The following is a 14639-nucleotide window of genomic DNA, read 5'->3' as shown; positions in this document are numbered from 1 at the left end:
AGGTAGCTATTTAGCTGTACAAGGCCAAATGATGCATAACACGAAGAAAGTTCAACTTTAAATGCTCATATTTTCCACAAAGAAATTTTAAAAAATTGTGTTGATTGCAGATTCAAATTCCTTGCGATCTTGATATATGCCATTTTTGTTTCTATTAGAGACGCTTCTGTGCGTCGTGGTTGCCACGGGACTTTGATTAACTTTGAAACTGGATAAAAGTTGCTCGTATAAAGAGGACGAGGAAGAGTTAGGATGAAAATAGGGGTACTGCTGCTTAAAATTGAGTTGCGGTTCCACCATCTCCTGGCCTGCTTTTTGAGGGGGATCTATCTTGTTCAATAAAGTTGATAGTTGATTTTCAATTTTGTTCAGCTTGGTCTGCATCTCCTGAAGTTGCTGCTGCTGGGCTTCCAGCTTGTCCTCCAATCTGCCATCACGGGTGTTCACTTCGTTGTGACCCTTGACAACTTGGTCGAGCAGAGATCGCAATTCAGCAAGACAAAAGCTCTCACTTTGATTGGAATCCGTATCATCCAGGAGGCATATGTACCCGGACTGAAGATCATCCGTCAAGGAACCATGCCAAAGAGTGCAGGCAGCTAGCGCCCAAAGGAGATAAGTTCCAAAGTAAAGCATCCTGAAATGGGGAGAGTGTGTGGACTGCTGAATAAGAAAGTCTCTGATGAACTGTTTTTTGGAATCATTCGATGGCTTTCGAAGAGGCATCCGACTTTGGCTGGGCTTGATAAGCTCTATTTATAAAGATGATAGCACTCTTTGTGTTTGTATATATTTGCGACTCTTTTAAATTTATGTATATGTAAATAAAGTACATAGCTTAGGAATTCAAGCCGCTTAAACCGCTCGAAGATAGTTCTTTATTGGGAATAGTTCTATAAACAAATGGCGAGTTCAGTGGTAATTCAGTAAAATGTATCTAAATTTAATTTCACAGAAAATCTTAAGAGTTCGTAGCTATGAACAAATACTAGGAATCGAATCAGTTATCCTTGCGGTTTCGTTTGCTGTAAATCGATCGCACAAAGTGGCGGCCACTTTGTCGTCTTCTGCGGCGCTGAGCTTCAACTCCGTAGTCCTCATCCTCCTCCTTGGGCTTTTCGGGTGCCACTTCCAGCGAACCATATTTATCATTCAGACACTTTTCAATGTCATCATCGTCGCAGACAACAAAGCCATCGTCCCCTGATCCTGTGACTTCGTTGTCCTTTCCATTCTGGTTTCCAATGCTGTTGCCGTTGCCTGGGAAGTTGCCACCATAGCCTGGGAATGCTGGCATATAGGGAGAGTACATGTAGGGGAGACTGTAGATTGGCATCATCGGAGCTCCGAATCCCTGGAAGCAGCCTGCACACTGAGCGGGCAGACCGTTCTGCAGGATGTATCCGTAGGGCATATTGAGGCACTGCTGGCAAGTGCTACGCTTCACTCTGGGAGTCTCAGAAGTCCCCTGATCCTGGCCTTGTCCGTGGCCTTGGCCGCATGTGAAGTAGGGCCAATTGTTGCCAAAGTACTGGCATGGTTGGCCTTGCTTTCTCGAGTGGGCTCTCCTCCGCCTGGGCACATATTCGATGGTCTCGTGACAGTTGTCGGGATTCTCAGTCTCGCATTGGACAACCAGCTTGGCCAACATCACCCTCGCCTGGCACCTTTCTCCGCAGACCCGCTGGCGGCTCTTCTCGCGACATCCCTCCGATCCCTTCTTCTCACACTCCCGATCCAGGCGCACCACATAGCAGCAGGATCCCTGATCACTGTAGCCCAATCCGAAGCGTCCGCCCACCTGAGAGACATTCTGCTGCACCTGGACATTGACTTGGTTGCGGTTTTGGATTTGGTGCTCAATGATGTTGTTGATCTCGTTCGTCAGCCTAATAATGTTGGTGGTGTTCATGGGGGCCTGCGGTGGTGCCACTACATTCGTGTCATTCACGCCCTGGACCATCAGTGGCTTCTCGTACAGTTCCGGGCAAACGGGACACTCTCCGATGCAGGATACGTCATCGCCACACACACTCAGACACTGGTCCCGGTTCGCCTGGCATTCCTCGTAGTCCCGGATAGTGGGCTGATCGTAGTTCTGGAGCGGCGTGTGCACCACAATCGTTTTGTTCAGTGTGTCGGCGGAGGTGGTGCCAAAGGTCAGCAGAAGAAGGAGGCCAACCACCGCAGACAAGTGAAGCTGAAAAATGTGCAAGGTAAATATACAGTATATACAGTTAGTTTACCAATTTTCAAATTCCAAGTGGTTATTAATTGTAACAAGGGATCTAGACCTTCTTTAAATAGAAGCAACTTGAACTGTTTTTATTTATTAAGTACAATTTGCAGCTTAAACCTATTTTAAACTACTTTTTAAAGCCCCTAAAGAACATTTTTCATAAACAAACTTAGTTGTTTGTTGGAGGAGAGTTTTCTTATCATTGTAAATATTTTATTACTATTTCTAATTTCCTTATCAAATATATATGTACATATGTATAGAACCACAAAATATGGTGTGAAGTGCTAATAAATCGCTCTCAGTTTTAATTAATTAAACATAAGCAATTCAAAAAGAGAGACAACGTATTATTATCATCAAAATATATATATAAAATTAAAGTGTCAATTTTGATTGAGGTTATACTTCCTATAACTCAAATAGATGACACTTAAATATGATAAAAAATGATACTTCCCATGGGAGAGCTTTTAATGTATGCCAAAAATATATTATATATATTATAAATAACTTTCTAAACTTCCCAACTTCCTAAACTGTTTAAGCCTTATTCCCATACTAAAAACCATTACATCTTTTGGGGTACCGTAAGCCGAGAACTATGTGATCTTATCTCCATTATTAATAGGCCCATTAAATTGGCTACCATCTGCCAATCAACAAAAATTTCATAACGAATGCTTCCTTGATAACGAAATGGTGAGAATAAAAGAAAATAGACTTGGAATTTTCAAGGCACTATCGGCTCCAATCGCAAAAATATGCTTGGTTGGCCTTCTACCAATTTCAATTTAGCTCTAAAGCGGCGCCAAATTCCGGGACACTGATGATCCCGCGGCGCGTTTTCATTACTCACCTCGGAATGCGGCATTATCGAGTGTTTGGCGGCTTTGCGGTTCTTGGGTTCGCCTCGGTTTTATGTACTACGTCCGCTGGTGCGAAAAGTGGAGTCTCAACTGCAGCGCTTGTGTGGTATCGCCACCCACAAACCCTCCACCAACCCGTCGCCTACCCTTGAAGATAACGCCCGATAACACTATCAATGAATTGATTATTGGCGAAGCTTTCACTCAACAGGCGATCGAGTCACTCAAAGACTCACAGTTCCAGCATGCTGCATAAAATTGTTGGCAATTGATTATCGCCAGTTCACCGCCGATAAGGATTTTCGCACTTGAGTCTGTTTTTAGATTTGATGTCAGTTTTGCCAACAGATATGGGGGAATCCAATGAAATGGAATATTTAATTAAACATCCGTTTTCTAAGAGTTTTAGCTCAATTTGCTATATCTAGGGAATGTTTTGAAAGTGACTCACCGTCTTCTATAAGCACATTGCTCTGTGACGTCAAATATTATGACAACTTAGGTGTATATTGACTTATATTGACTTTCAACAAGTAAACAGTGGGATGGCTCTCCCCCAAAAAGGTTGTGTGGCCAACAATTTATGGTATACAAACAAACATGGACGGTATTTACTATCAATTTAAAGCCCGTCCTATAGCTTTAACAACAAAAGTAACAACTGCTACTCCCATTCACCAACAACACAACCAAATACTTGCTCACCAACTTCAACAATTACACCAACAGAACTAAATTTAATTATTTACCAACAAGTAATTGATCTATTTATACCTATATATAAATAAAATTTCAGCTGTAAATATACAAATATTAAGCATTTGTTATTATTTTAGATGTTTAATCGAGTCGATATACAGACCTTGAAATCATAAGCAGTCAAGATTTCATCTACAGACTGTATTTATTTACAGGTATAAACGAGGAAATGTACCATTCATTAAAGCCTGTGCCGTGTCTTTTCATTTCAACAACAAAAATTTCAAATGCAAGTGTCATTTACTAACAACAGAAGGAAATAGTAACTAAGATCAACAATTACAACAACAGAACCCACCATGATAATATCAATAACACCATTGGTTACTCTGTTTAGAAAAACATTTATTAACTGAACTTTTTGTAGCACTTTTTTTCAGTTAAAGTCAAGCCTTCGGGAACCATCCTTCCGAGGGACGGCATCCGATTTGGCCAGGATATTGGGTGCAGAATTCGGACTGGTCATAAAAGGCGCAGTTGTGGCTGCTGCATTTGTAAGAGTAGCAGTACGAAGAGCAGGTGAAGGAGTCGCCGGCCGCACAGCCGCTGCAGTCGTAGAAATCTGAGAGAGAAAATCAGAAAAATCAGACCTATACTCAGGAGTTTTTCAAAGTAATAACTTACTGTTTGCCTGCTGGCAGACTCCGCCAGTAGATTGACAGATTTGACCCGCCCAGTTGGGCGGAATGACCATCATCTGGTTGTTGGCTTGCGTCATCCAAGTGGAGACGACCATCGGAACGAGCACCACTCGGTTGGCACTGCAAAAGGTGCCGCACTGCTGCTGGCTTCGGCTGAAGCATTTGTACGTCTGATTCGACTGGGCGGTGCAGGTTCGTGGAGCCACCACCTGGCAACAGGGTCCCGATGGAGGCTGCGGCACCACCACTTCCACATCCTCTTCGTCCTCCTCAGAGGTTTGTCCTGGAATGGCAATGGAGGCATTGACCTCGACATTGTTCACATTGTTTGTGATCAAATGGGGCAGATTGCCAGACTCTTGGTGAATGGTGCTCTCCAGATGGATGTTTCCCAGCTCTGTTGGTTGCGGTACGGAGCACCTGTGTCCGGTCCAAACGAATCCCGGCGGGCAGCGGGCCTGTGTACAGCGTCCTCCAGCGTAGACTCCGTATCCGCCGCAGTAAAGAAGTCGACAGCGGTTCTTCACCAGGATGGTTCCTTCAGGACAATGGATCTCGGCAATATTGTCCGGAGGAGGAGTTGTTGGCCAGGGTGGATAGGTTGGTAGTGGCGGAAGGGGCGGATAGGTTGGTAGGGGGGGAAGAGGTGGATAGGTTGGCAAAGGCGGAAGTGGAGGATAAGTTGGTGCAGGTGATAACGGCGCAGGAGTGCTGCTGTTTCCATCAGGGTTGCTGGGCGAAGGATTATTTGAATCCGGATTGCTGGGAAAAGGATTGTTAGAGTCCGGATTGCTGGGATAAGGATAGTTGGGATTGTTTGGATAAGGAGTGTTGGAATCGGGATTGCTGGGAGAAGGATTGCTGGCATCCGGATTGCTGGGAGAAGGATTGCTTGGAGAAGGATTGCTGGGAGCAGGATTGCTGGGAGAGGGATTACTGGGGCAAGGACTGTTGGGAGAAGGACTATTGGGAGAAGGATTGCTAGGAGAAGGATTATTGGAACAGGGATTGTTTGGAGAAGGATTGCTGGGAGAGGGATTGTTGGGACAAGGATAGTTGGGGTAAGGATTGTTGGGGTAAGGACTGTTGGGATAAGGATAGCTGGGGCAAGGACTGTTGGGATAAGGATTGTTGGGGAAACTAGGATTACCGCAATTATTATTGCATAAACAGGGCGGATTTTGGACACACGGTGTTGGCCAATTCGTGACGCAATTGGTAGTACAAGTTGTCGTACAAGATGGTGCACAAATAGTGGGGTTCACTGGAGCATTGGGACAAGGGGGGTTACTTGGAGCCACCACAATGGGGCTAATAGGAGCGTTGGGACAAGGAGGATTACTTGGCGCCACCACGGTGGGGCTTATAGGAGCGTTGGGACAAAGGGAAGTACTCGGAGGACTAGGAGTCACCACAGTGGGACTTATGGGTGCATTGGGACACAGGGACACCACGGGGGCCGGAGCCGAGCAAACGCCATTGAGGTAGACCTGGCCTGAAAACAGCGACGAACATGATTAGCAGGATCGCCTGGGGTACAACTCAATGAACTCACCATCTGGGCAGGGATTCGGATTGGAATCTGCGATAGCCTCCGCTGGAAATCCGGCAATGCAGATTAGCAGCGGCAGGAGGAGCGGCCACCAGGAAAGCACTTTGCGATCAGACATGCCGATTAGCACTGAGTTCGGCACACACTGATCGCGGATGGGGAACAGACCAGTCAAACATCCCAAACCAGAAGCTGTCGCTTGTGCGACCTTCAGCGTTATCGGGAATCCGGAGGAGGTTATCGCGGCACCAGCAATTATGCTTTCCATTCAGAGCCATTCCAGTGAGCTCATCGCCGGATCAACGCTTTGATTAGTCTCTTTTCAAGTGTCATCGCGTACAGATCCCGCAGGTCTCCTTCCGGAAATCAAGCAGTATGCCTGGGAAATCGCTGAGATCAGCTCTCCTCGGCTTTTTAATTAGCGTTTTGATCTGTGAAATTTCCCTGGCAGATATCGTGGTAACAAAAAAATTGTTGGCAAAAGATTATTGATATTTGTACCTTAATCCAAAATCCACATTCCCTTAGGAGCCATCATGTCCGCCGGGTTATCAGTTTATCAATGGCCGTTGCGAAAGCGTGTCTAGTTGTCCCACGGGTAAGATCTCTCCCTCTCTACATCTCTCTCGGGCTTATAAAAAGTGTTTACTAAATGCTGACTTCTAAAAATAATTATGCGTACTCGTAGTGTCCAAGATTATCAGTAAGGTTTTGTGTATATTTGTGTTTAATTGAATTCATCGGTTTACAAATACAAACATTCATAGATGAATGCCTCTTAAACTGGTGTTTTAAATTGTGGTTAAATATTCTTTTGTTTTTAGGATACTTTTTGAACACAGATGGAAATTGTTACCTACAGACCAATCAATGTCCCCCTGGTAAGCTTAAAAAGTCAGAATTTCCTATATCTTACTTAGTTATTATATACATTTTATATTAATATTCCAGGTTACAACTTAAATCAGGATGGCAATTGTTATGCAAAGTGCCAAACTGGTAAGGATATATGTAAATTAAATAAGATCCCAATTATAATTAATATTATATTTTGTTTATCATTTAGGCCAGTACCTACACAAAAATGGAAACTGTTATACTCAAGGAAATACAAAGTGTCCCAACGGTAGGCAATTACCCTTTTATTATTTAAATTTTAATTTTTAATATTATAAATGTTTCAGGGTATTTTCTTAACGTTGATGAAAAGTGTCATCCGACTCATCCAGTGCCTTGTCCTTTCGCGTCGACAACAACAACTTCTACAACAACAGAACCAACAACAACTTCTACAACAACAGAACCAACAACAACTTCTACTACAACAGAACCAACAACAGAACCAACAACAACAACAGAACCAACAACAACTACTACTACAACAGAACCAACAACAACTACTACTACAACAGAACCAACAACAACTACAACTACAGAATCAACAACAACTACTACAACAACAGAACCAACAACAACTTCTACAACAACAGAACCAACAACAACTTCTACAACAACAGAAGCAACAACAACGTCCACTGAGGAAATTCCACTTCCGCCTCCCGGCGAACAGGTCCGCTGTCCACCGGATTCAATTTTCTACGAGGAGCAATGTCGCAAAATCGTTTGTTCGGAGGGAGAATATTATGCCGGTCGCTGCATAGCGCCAGCTTGTCCACCGGGAACCGTTTGGTATGGCCGACGGTGCCAGGAACCCGGTTACATTACCACCATCCTGGAGATCGGAAATGTGATCCACAACGAGCACAAGTACAATGTAACCAGCGAGAATATAAACCGAGTGGAGTATGTTACACCCGCTCCCTACAATCCGGACACGGACAAAAGCTATGAGGCCACTCTACCGTCAATTCCCGCAGACACCATTGTCAGGACGAGCACGAAACGACCTTGGATATATCCCAGCTTAGTGCCCACTACCACGGAGCGAGGAGATGAGGCCTTTCAGGGCAGCAATCCGCCGTCGGGCTGCTGTGTGGTAAAGAGTCCACGGATCTGCATCAACTACGCGCCCAACTGGGTGTGCTCCAGCAAGGACCAGAAGCTATGCGATCCGCGCGTCTGCACCTCCAATGTAATTTACCTTAAGCCGCCGCATGTCGTTCAGACAGAGTATTTGAACCGAAAGATGGTGGTGATGCCGCCAAATCCGCCCCTGGTGGCCTGCAGCACACCCGACTGCAAGGAAAGCGGTGAGTTGGGGGTAATCTATCAAGTACAACTGGAATTAACACCATTTATACCTTCAGATGTTCTGGATTGCTCCGGCTGCAATGACCATCTCCGGGACAAGTGCTCGCCAGGCTGCTACAGCTATTTCTGTCCCAATGGCTTTTGTGGCTTCATGAATACCCAGGACTTTTGCGAAATCTATCCGGGTGAATTTGGCTGCAACCCAAACGATGGATGCATTTGGGACTGGTGCAATAAGAAGTGCTACTGACATCCTTAACTGTTAACTCGATATCTTTAATACAGTATCCAGATTCCTGTACTTAATTAAAGTCAAAGAAGAAATAATTTTTTAGATATTTTTTTTGTAAGCTTAGGAGATTAAAGGCAGCTATTTTTGTTTTTAAAATTTAAAAATTATGGGAATTCCCCTGTAATGGCAAATGGTTTGTGTCTTGGACTCTTAACAAATCCACCCCTGAAATATATCCAATACAACCACCAGTCATAAAAAAGCTATATAAGCAAAAAAGCTAGAAATTGACGACTGAGGACTGAATCAGTGTTGCCTGTTTAGCTTATTGTAAGCTAGTTCTAGCCTATTTGGACCTGAAAAAGCTTGTAAAATTAGAGACTAGCTTATAGCTTAAAATTATTATTAATTAATTATTTTAAAAATGCATCTAGCATATTCAAGTTAGAAATGTATTTGCGACCTGAACAGTTTGCTTTGTAAGAAAAATAGGCTTAAAGGAATGTTCTTTTTTTATTTCGTATGATTCCGAATTTATTTCTAATCCATAGAGTCATCGAAGAAACATACATATTTAATAAGATTATTGTTTACACATTCAAAAATCTTTTATAAATTTATCAACAATCACCTTTGAAATGATGTTTTTTCTTTCGGAAATTGTCGTAATTAAAATTTAAAGACCTTATCATAAATATAGCCCCCAATGATTTTTGCCACCCTCATGTTTTCATGTTTTTTTTTCTCATTTGGGTGTAGGTTTGCTATTTAGCATTTTTTTTTTTAATTTTAAATTATTCGAGCTTTATTTTTTTTTTCAAAATCTAGCTTTTAAGCTAAGCTGTCTGCACTGGCAAAAGCTATAAATACCTGCGACAGCAGTCATTTTCCGAAAATTTCCTAAGCGCGACGGTCCGGAGCGGGATATATTTTAAAAATTAAAACAAAAAAATAAAAACGAATTACGACGACGGCGCGGCAACTACCGTTCGGTGTGTGTGTTTAGCGGAGCTGAGTTTGTTTGAAAAAAGAATAAGGCGAGCGGCGGCGCCGGTGTCTCTGTGATTGTGTGTGTCACGGTGTGTTTTTGTGTGTTTGCAAATACAAAAGCAACAAAAGTGTCGGCTGCGGGGGAGCAGCGCAGCAGCAGCGACGCAGCAGAGCGGCGACAGCGGCAGCGACGGCCAGTGCATTTTGGTGAAAAACTAATTGTTGTTGTGAGAGGTACGGTAAATATGAATTGGTGTGCGTGTAAATTGCATATGCGTGCGTGAGACTGTGTTTTGTTGGTTTTTCTGTTGTGGTTTCAACTTTTTTATCGTGCAAAAATAAATAAACAATTGGCAGGGGAAGTAAACAAAAAATGTATATTAATAATACATGTATACATATGAGAAAAAAAAAGTAATTAAAAGCAAAGATTATACAAATATAACGAAAAGTTTACAGTTTCCAAATTAATGTAAAATATTTTTGTATATCTTCAAAATTAAAAGTATGCAATTAAATTAAAAAAAAAAAAATGGGTAAAGGCCGGGTAATACCGACAAGGCAAACGCTATGTATAGGCAGAAATTATCTTTAATAAACAAAAATTGCGCTGTTGTATAAGCATTTGTTTATGCCTTTCAAAAAGCGCATAAATTGTAGAATTCCCCCAGCAGAGAGGTGTTCTCTTCTCCTTTCTCCGTCCCCTGCCACTAGTTTTGTGTCTCATTCTCATTCCCGCTGTCGTTTGTGTTAATTGAAAAGAAGGAAAAAATCAACAAACTTCCTGTTATTTTTTGCATTTCCATCTCTTTCCCGCACCGCTCATAACTGTTGCCGCAGACAACAAGAGTATTATTGTGGCAGTTCCTCCCACTCTCTCTTCCGCCCGCCGCCCTGTTCGCCCTCTCGGGCAAAGGGAATGTGTGTGTGCGTGCGCCTGTGTTGGTAAGAAAGTTTTGTATTTGCTTTTGTGATTTCTGCTTGCTGTTTTTTGATATTTGCCAGAAGTGCGGGCGTTGAAGTTTTTACTGCAACATTTCTCTGCTCCAGCGGGAGCTTTTATAATGTGTGTGTGTGCTATTATTAAAACCCCACCGCACACACACACACCCAGCACACCAAGCATGCATGTGAATGGGGCAAAAACTATGCGAGTGTGTATGTGTGCGAGGCGTTGGCGTTTTGACCAGAAGCCGAAGAAGAGAAAGAAGCGGGGAAAGGAGTGAAAGAATGAAAGAGAGTGGGAGATAGATAGAGAGAAAGAGGGAGTGGGAGAGCGCCAAAGGATAGTTAATAAATAAATCAGATAAGCCATAATACATAAACATTAGGGAAGCTCGTATTTCAGCAGTTTCTTGAATAAACCATAAATATTATGTATACGCATAGTTAACCTCACTCAAATGTATCTATAACCTGCACCTCTCCTTGAAGTATCCCATTTGGCAAAAGTTATTGTGCTTCTCTCTATTTTTTCTTGACAAGATGCATTTTTGGAAATCGTATAAAGTGCGGTACTCCTTAAGTATTCCCCTTTACAGATGCCTATCTTTAGAGACGTTCAAGTTAATAAATAAATCAAACAAATCGGTCAGAACATAAAACATAAACATTATGGAAATCACAACACAGCGCGCAAAGAATTTCTCATCAATGGGATTTTCGAGTGTTTACCTTTCGTTTCCTCCCATCAGTCCGTCTCCTTTGCTCTCATTTGTGAGACATAAACGGCGCCGCACATTTGCCATGTGTGTTACACCCCCTCGCCCCATTACCCTACCACTCCCGCCCATCAGGGGTTTGCAATAAAGCGTTTTACGATCTCCGCTGCCTGACGCACTTGTTGTTTTTATGACAGTTAAGCTATTTTGCGTATGACACGTTTGACAGATGCCAAGCGCTCAATGCGGCTGTCAACGCTGCTGTTAAACGCAGGCCATCTCTTTCCTTCTCCTTTTCTCCTTTTCCTTTCCCCACTACTATGCTCACGCCAACACACAATATAGGGTGGTACAATTCGAGTGGACCGCAGACTCCGCATTTGGGAATAATTATTCAAAGGAACTTTGATTACTTAAACCAAGTTTTGTACTTTAGGTACATATAGTATTTTTTAATAATTTTAAAGATTAAACTATTGATTTATAATATATTATTTTAATTAGTCAACTTGACCTAGATTTATTAAGAAATCCTTGTGGTTATAAAATAAATTAATGTTAATGGTTTTTCACTAACTCACATATGTACATTTAAAGCTTATCCAAATTAAAATAAATAATATAAATTTAGTTAAAAAACTACTATATTGCTGAAGAACCATACAAGAAAATAGAGTTATCAATTTACTAGAGTAAAGCTATACCACTTTAAATATTTAACCTGAAACCGTCTTAGATTAAATTCTGTATGAAGTATACCTAAAGTTAAAGTATGGTAGTAAACTTACAACAGCACCATATTTTCCATTAACTTTAGGTGTCAATTAAAGTTATTAGCTCAGGTTAACAAACGGCTCTTAATGCTAGCATTTTATGAGGTAAACAACGATTATGACGGTCGTTCCTTTTGTTCAATAATAGAATATTATACCCTCTTTTTGTACAACAAAGATACGACTTTTTTATTGTTAGGAAAACATTGGCTTATGTAAATTTCGAGCCACCCTAACACACACCCCTTTGGCGTACCAAAAAAAAAAAAAAGTTTGTGCATGTTTGTTGGCTGGCATTTTAATTTCAGCAAGCGTTAGAAATAAGGATAAGGGTTGGGGGAGGAAGGATGAGGAGCAGGACAGTGGGCTGTCTTTTGGCAGCTACTTTTACGCATGTTTTCGCGCAGAGGCCAAAAAAGAAAAAAGAAGTCGGCTTGACATAAATTGTCCCGGCCAAATGTGGCAAACTACGACGGCAACAATAAACTGGGCCACGCCTACAGAAAACCCATAAGCTGCAAACATCAAATATCAACAGCAGCAACAGCTATAACAACAAGAACAACGCACAACTGCCGCTTGGCTTGTCGCATGTAATTGCTTGCCACAAAGTAAATGACAATAGCGCAAGGCAAAAGACACCGTCATCGCGGGCACAGTGGGTCATCGTTTCTGATGCTTCTTAGCTGTAATTTTGACGATTTACGGCATGGGCTTTTGCACTATATGTTCCCTAATATTGAATTATTATTAATAATTAATAACAATAATGCTATTTTATTCCATATAGGGCCATCCTTCAAATTTTATTTACTATTTATAATTCATAAATTATAAATCACCTTATATTTGCATTGTGTCCATTTTAATTATAATTATTTCAATTTGAATAATTTTTTCTATGATTATAAGAAACCAATTCTTATTTGTTATTTGTCTAATTCGTCCCACTGTGCTGGCAAACAAGTTGAGGTTGGTGTAACTAAAAACCGCAAAAGCTTGTCACTCCCCTCTTTGTCGCTTCCCCCTTTTAGCCCTTCCGCCCCTCCGCTGTCACGCCCCCTCCAGCAGCTCCACCGATCGCCTCCTCTCCCTCACACACTTCTATGCTGTCGAAGTTGTTGCTTCCGCTCTCGCGGTTTCGCCGCTCTCACTGTTTGGGTGTGTGTGCGTCTGTAAAAGTATCTCTTAGCTGATGTATCTTTTGGTGTTGTTGTTGCTGTGCGCTGTACGTGGGCGGCAACAGTATTAGAAAAATAAACCTCAAGCCTCAAGTTTTAATTCAAGCTTTAAAATATTTGCTCGATGACGTCGGCAGCGACTTTTTTATTTTATTTCTGGTTACCCTTTAAGAAAGTATCTGCGGTGTATAGATTTATTTATGTTGTGGCTCTAGACCACAGCGTTTGAGTTAATAAAATTAGTTAATAAATTGGAACTAACTTGTCTCTGAGATTTGTTTATAATAGATGAATTCGTAGGAGGTAATATTCTCTAATTTAATGACATAATACAAATATAATTATTATACTATTATCTAGTTATTGCTGTCTTTCGAGATATTTGCCATAGATAAATACTTGTTTTTTGGGGAATAACTTTACTGCTAGTGTATTTCAGTCTTCTGCTTTATTTCAACTCAAGTTTTTGTTGCCGTCATTCAAATATATTTTGACTCTGTCGCCTGTTGCAGGCTTAGACTTTAATTTCGTTGCCCCTTCGACAACGTAAACAAATGGCAAGGCACACACACTATCATGGCAAATTGATAAGGCAAACAAACACAAACATTTAAACATTTTCTACCATTTACGTATTGAATATCACTTTTTGGCGAGCATTCATTTGTTTATTCTCGTTCCATTATTACTTGTGTTTATTTGTCTTTTTTTTTTTGTTTTCGGTCAAAGCTTTTGGCCATTTAATATTCATTTATTCAGCCATGTTTATTTATTTATTTGCGTGTCTCTCGTTCGCAGTGTTTGTGATTGTGTTCGTGTTTGTGTGTGCGGGCTAAAAGACCGAAAATCGAATACGAAAAAAAAATCAGAAAACGTGAAATCGCATGCTAGGAGCCATGGCCATGATTTTGAATTTGAGCATGCAAAGGCAGTGGCAAAGAAATCAACAAATAAAATTCAAATAAAATATAATCGTAAAAAGCACTTGGTTGGCATCCATTCGATACCCTTGTGGCAGGGTCATCGATTACTTTGATTTCTTGTATTTCTGCACTCTAGATTTCTGATTTCTGATGGCTATAATAGATTAAATAGTTAATTCAGTTTCTTGGTAAAGATTGGCTGTGTTTACACATCATAATGATGTCATAAGAAAGTCGTAATTTTAGTTAGTTTAACTGCCAACTTTATAGGAACCATTAAAATGGAAAGTTAACACAAAATAATTAATCAGCTAATTGGTTCGTAAAGATTAGAGTGTTGATAAAAAAATCGCTTTTTTTAAGGGCGAAGAAACTGTAAAATGTTTCTTAAATTATCATAATATGATGGTATTAGGAATATGACTTAGAAACTGCACATGGCACTATTTTTCCCAAAAATAAGAAAATGTAAAAATTTAATTGGTTTTTCTACAATTACCAAAAAGCAAAAATTAGTTGTATCTTAAGTTATAAAACTAACTGAAAATGTTATGTTAAAGCAAGTTTTTTCAGTTATCTCTTGAGACCATAAATTTAGATTAATCTAC

The 14639-nt window shown here is 41.0% G+C and overlaps 4 protein-coding genes across 5 annotated transcripts in view; 2 read left to right on the top strand and 2 right to left on the bottom strand.

The window, feature by feature from the left end:
* Positions 1 to 838: 838 nt before the first annotated feature.
* Positions 839 to 3200, bottom strand: LOC108084063 (uncharacterized). Its single transcript, XM_017180082.2, has 2 exons — positions 3099 to 3200; positions 839 to 2200 (listed from the first exon to the last, which is right to left on the bottom strand). The coding sequence occupies exons 1-2, from the start codon at positions 3111 to 3113 to the stop codon at positions 1001 to 1003; spliced, it is 1215 nt and encodes a 404-aa protein (XP_017035571.1). The 5' UTR covers positions 3114 to 3200; the 3' UTR covers positions 839 to 1000.
* Positions 3201 to 4220: 1020 nt separating this feature from the next.
* LOC108084004 (uncharacterized) lies at positions 4221 to 6182 on the bottom strand. Its single transcript, XM_017180017.2, has 3 exons — positions 6064 to 6182; positions 4492 to 6003; positions 4221 to 4429 (listed from the first exon to the last, which is right to left on the bottom strand). The coding sequence occupies exons 1-3, from the start codon at positions 6176 to 6178 to the stop codon at positions 4254 to 4256; spliced, it is 1803 nt and encodes a 600-aa protein (XP_017035506.2). The 5' UTR covers positions 6179 to 6182; the 3' UTR covers positions 4221 to 4253.
* Positions 6183 to 6399: 217 nt separating this feature from the next.
* LOC108084115 (uncharacterized) lies at positions 6400 to 8521 on the top strand. The gene is made up of 7 exons (XM_070286972.1): positions 6400 to 6519; positions 6589 to 6658; positions 6885 to 6941; positions 7012 to 7059; positions 7127 to 7186; positions 7245 to 8270; positions 8328 to 8521. Exons 1-7 carry the CDS (start codon positions 6436 to 6438, stop codon positions 8519 to 8521), a joined length of 1539 nt encoding a protein of 512 aa, XP_070143073.1. The 5' UTR covers positions 6400 to 6435.
* Positions 8522 to 9408: 887 nt separating this feature from the next.
* The window catches only part of LOC108084236 (uncharacterized), a 34169-nt gene continuing 28938 nt past the window's right edge, over positions 9409 to 14639 (top strand). For both annotated transcript variants that reach the window (XM_017180364.3, XM_017180363.3), the window contains exon 1: positions 9409 to 9727. The gene's annotated coding sequence lies outside the window, so the exon portion shown is untranslated. The remainder of the gene's footprint in view (positions 9728 to 14639) is intronic.

Source organism: Drosophila kikkawai, chromosome 3R (genome assembly GCF_030179895.1).
Source record: "Drosophila kikkawai strain 14028-0561.14 chromosome 3R, DkikHiC1v2, whole genome shotgun sequence".
Lineage (NCBI taxonomy): Eukaryota > Metazoa > Arthropoda > Insecta > Diptera > Drosophilidae > Drosophila > Drosophila kikkawai.
The sequence above is the reverse complement of the archived record's forward strand: the minus strand, read 5'-3'. Positions and strand labels throughout refer to the sequence as shown.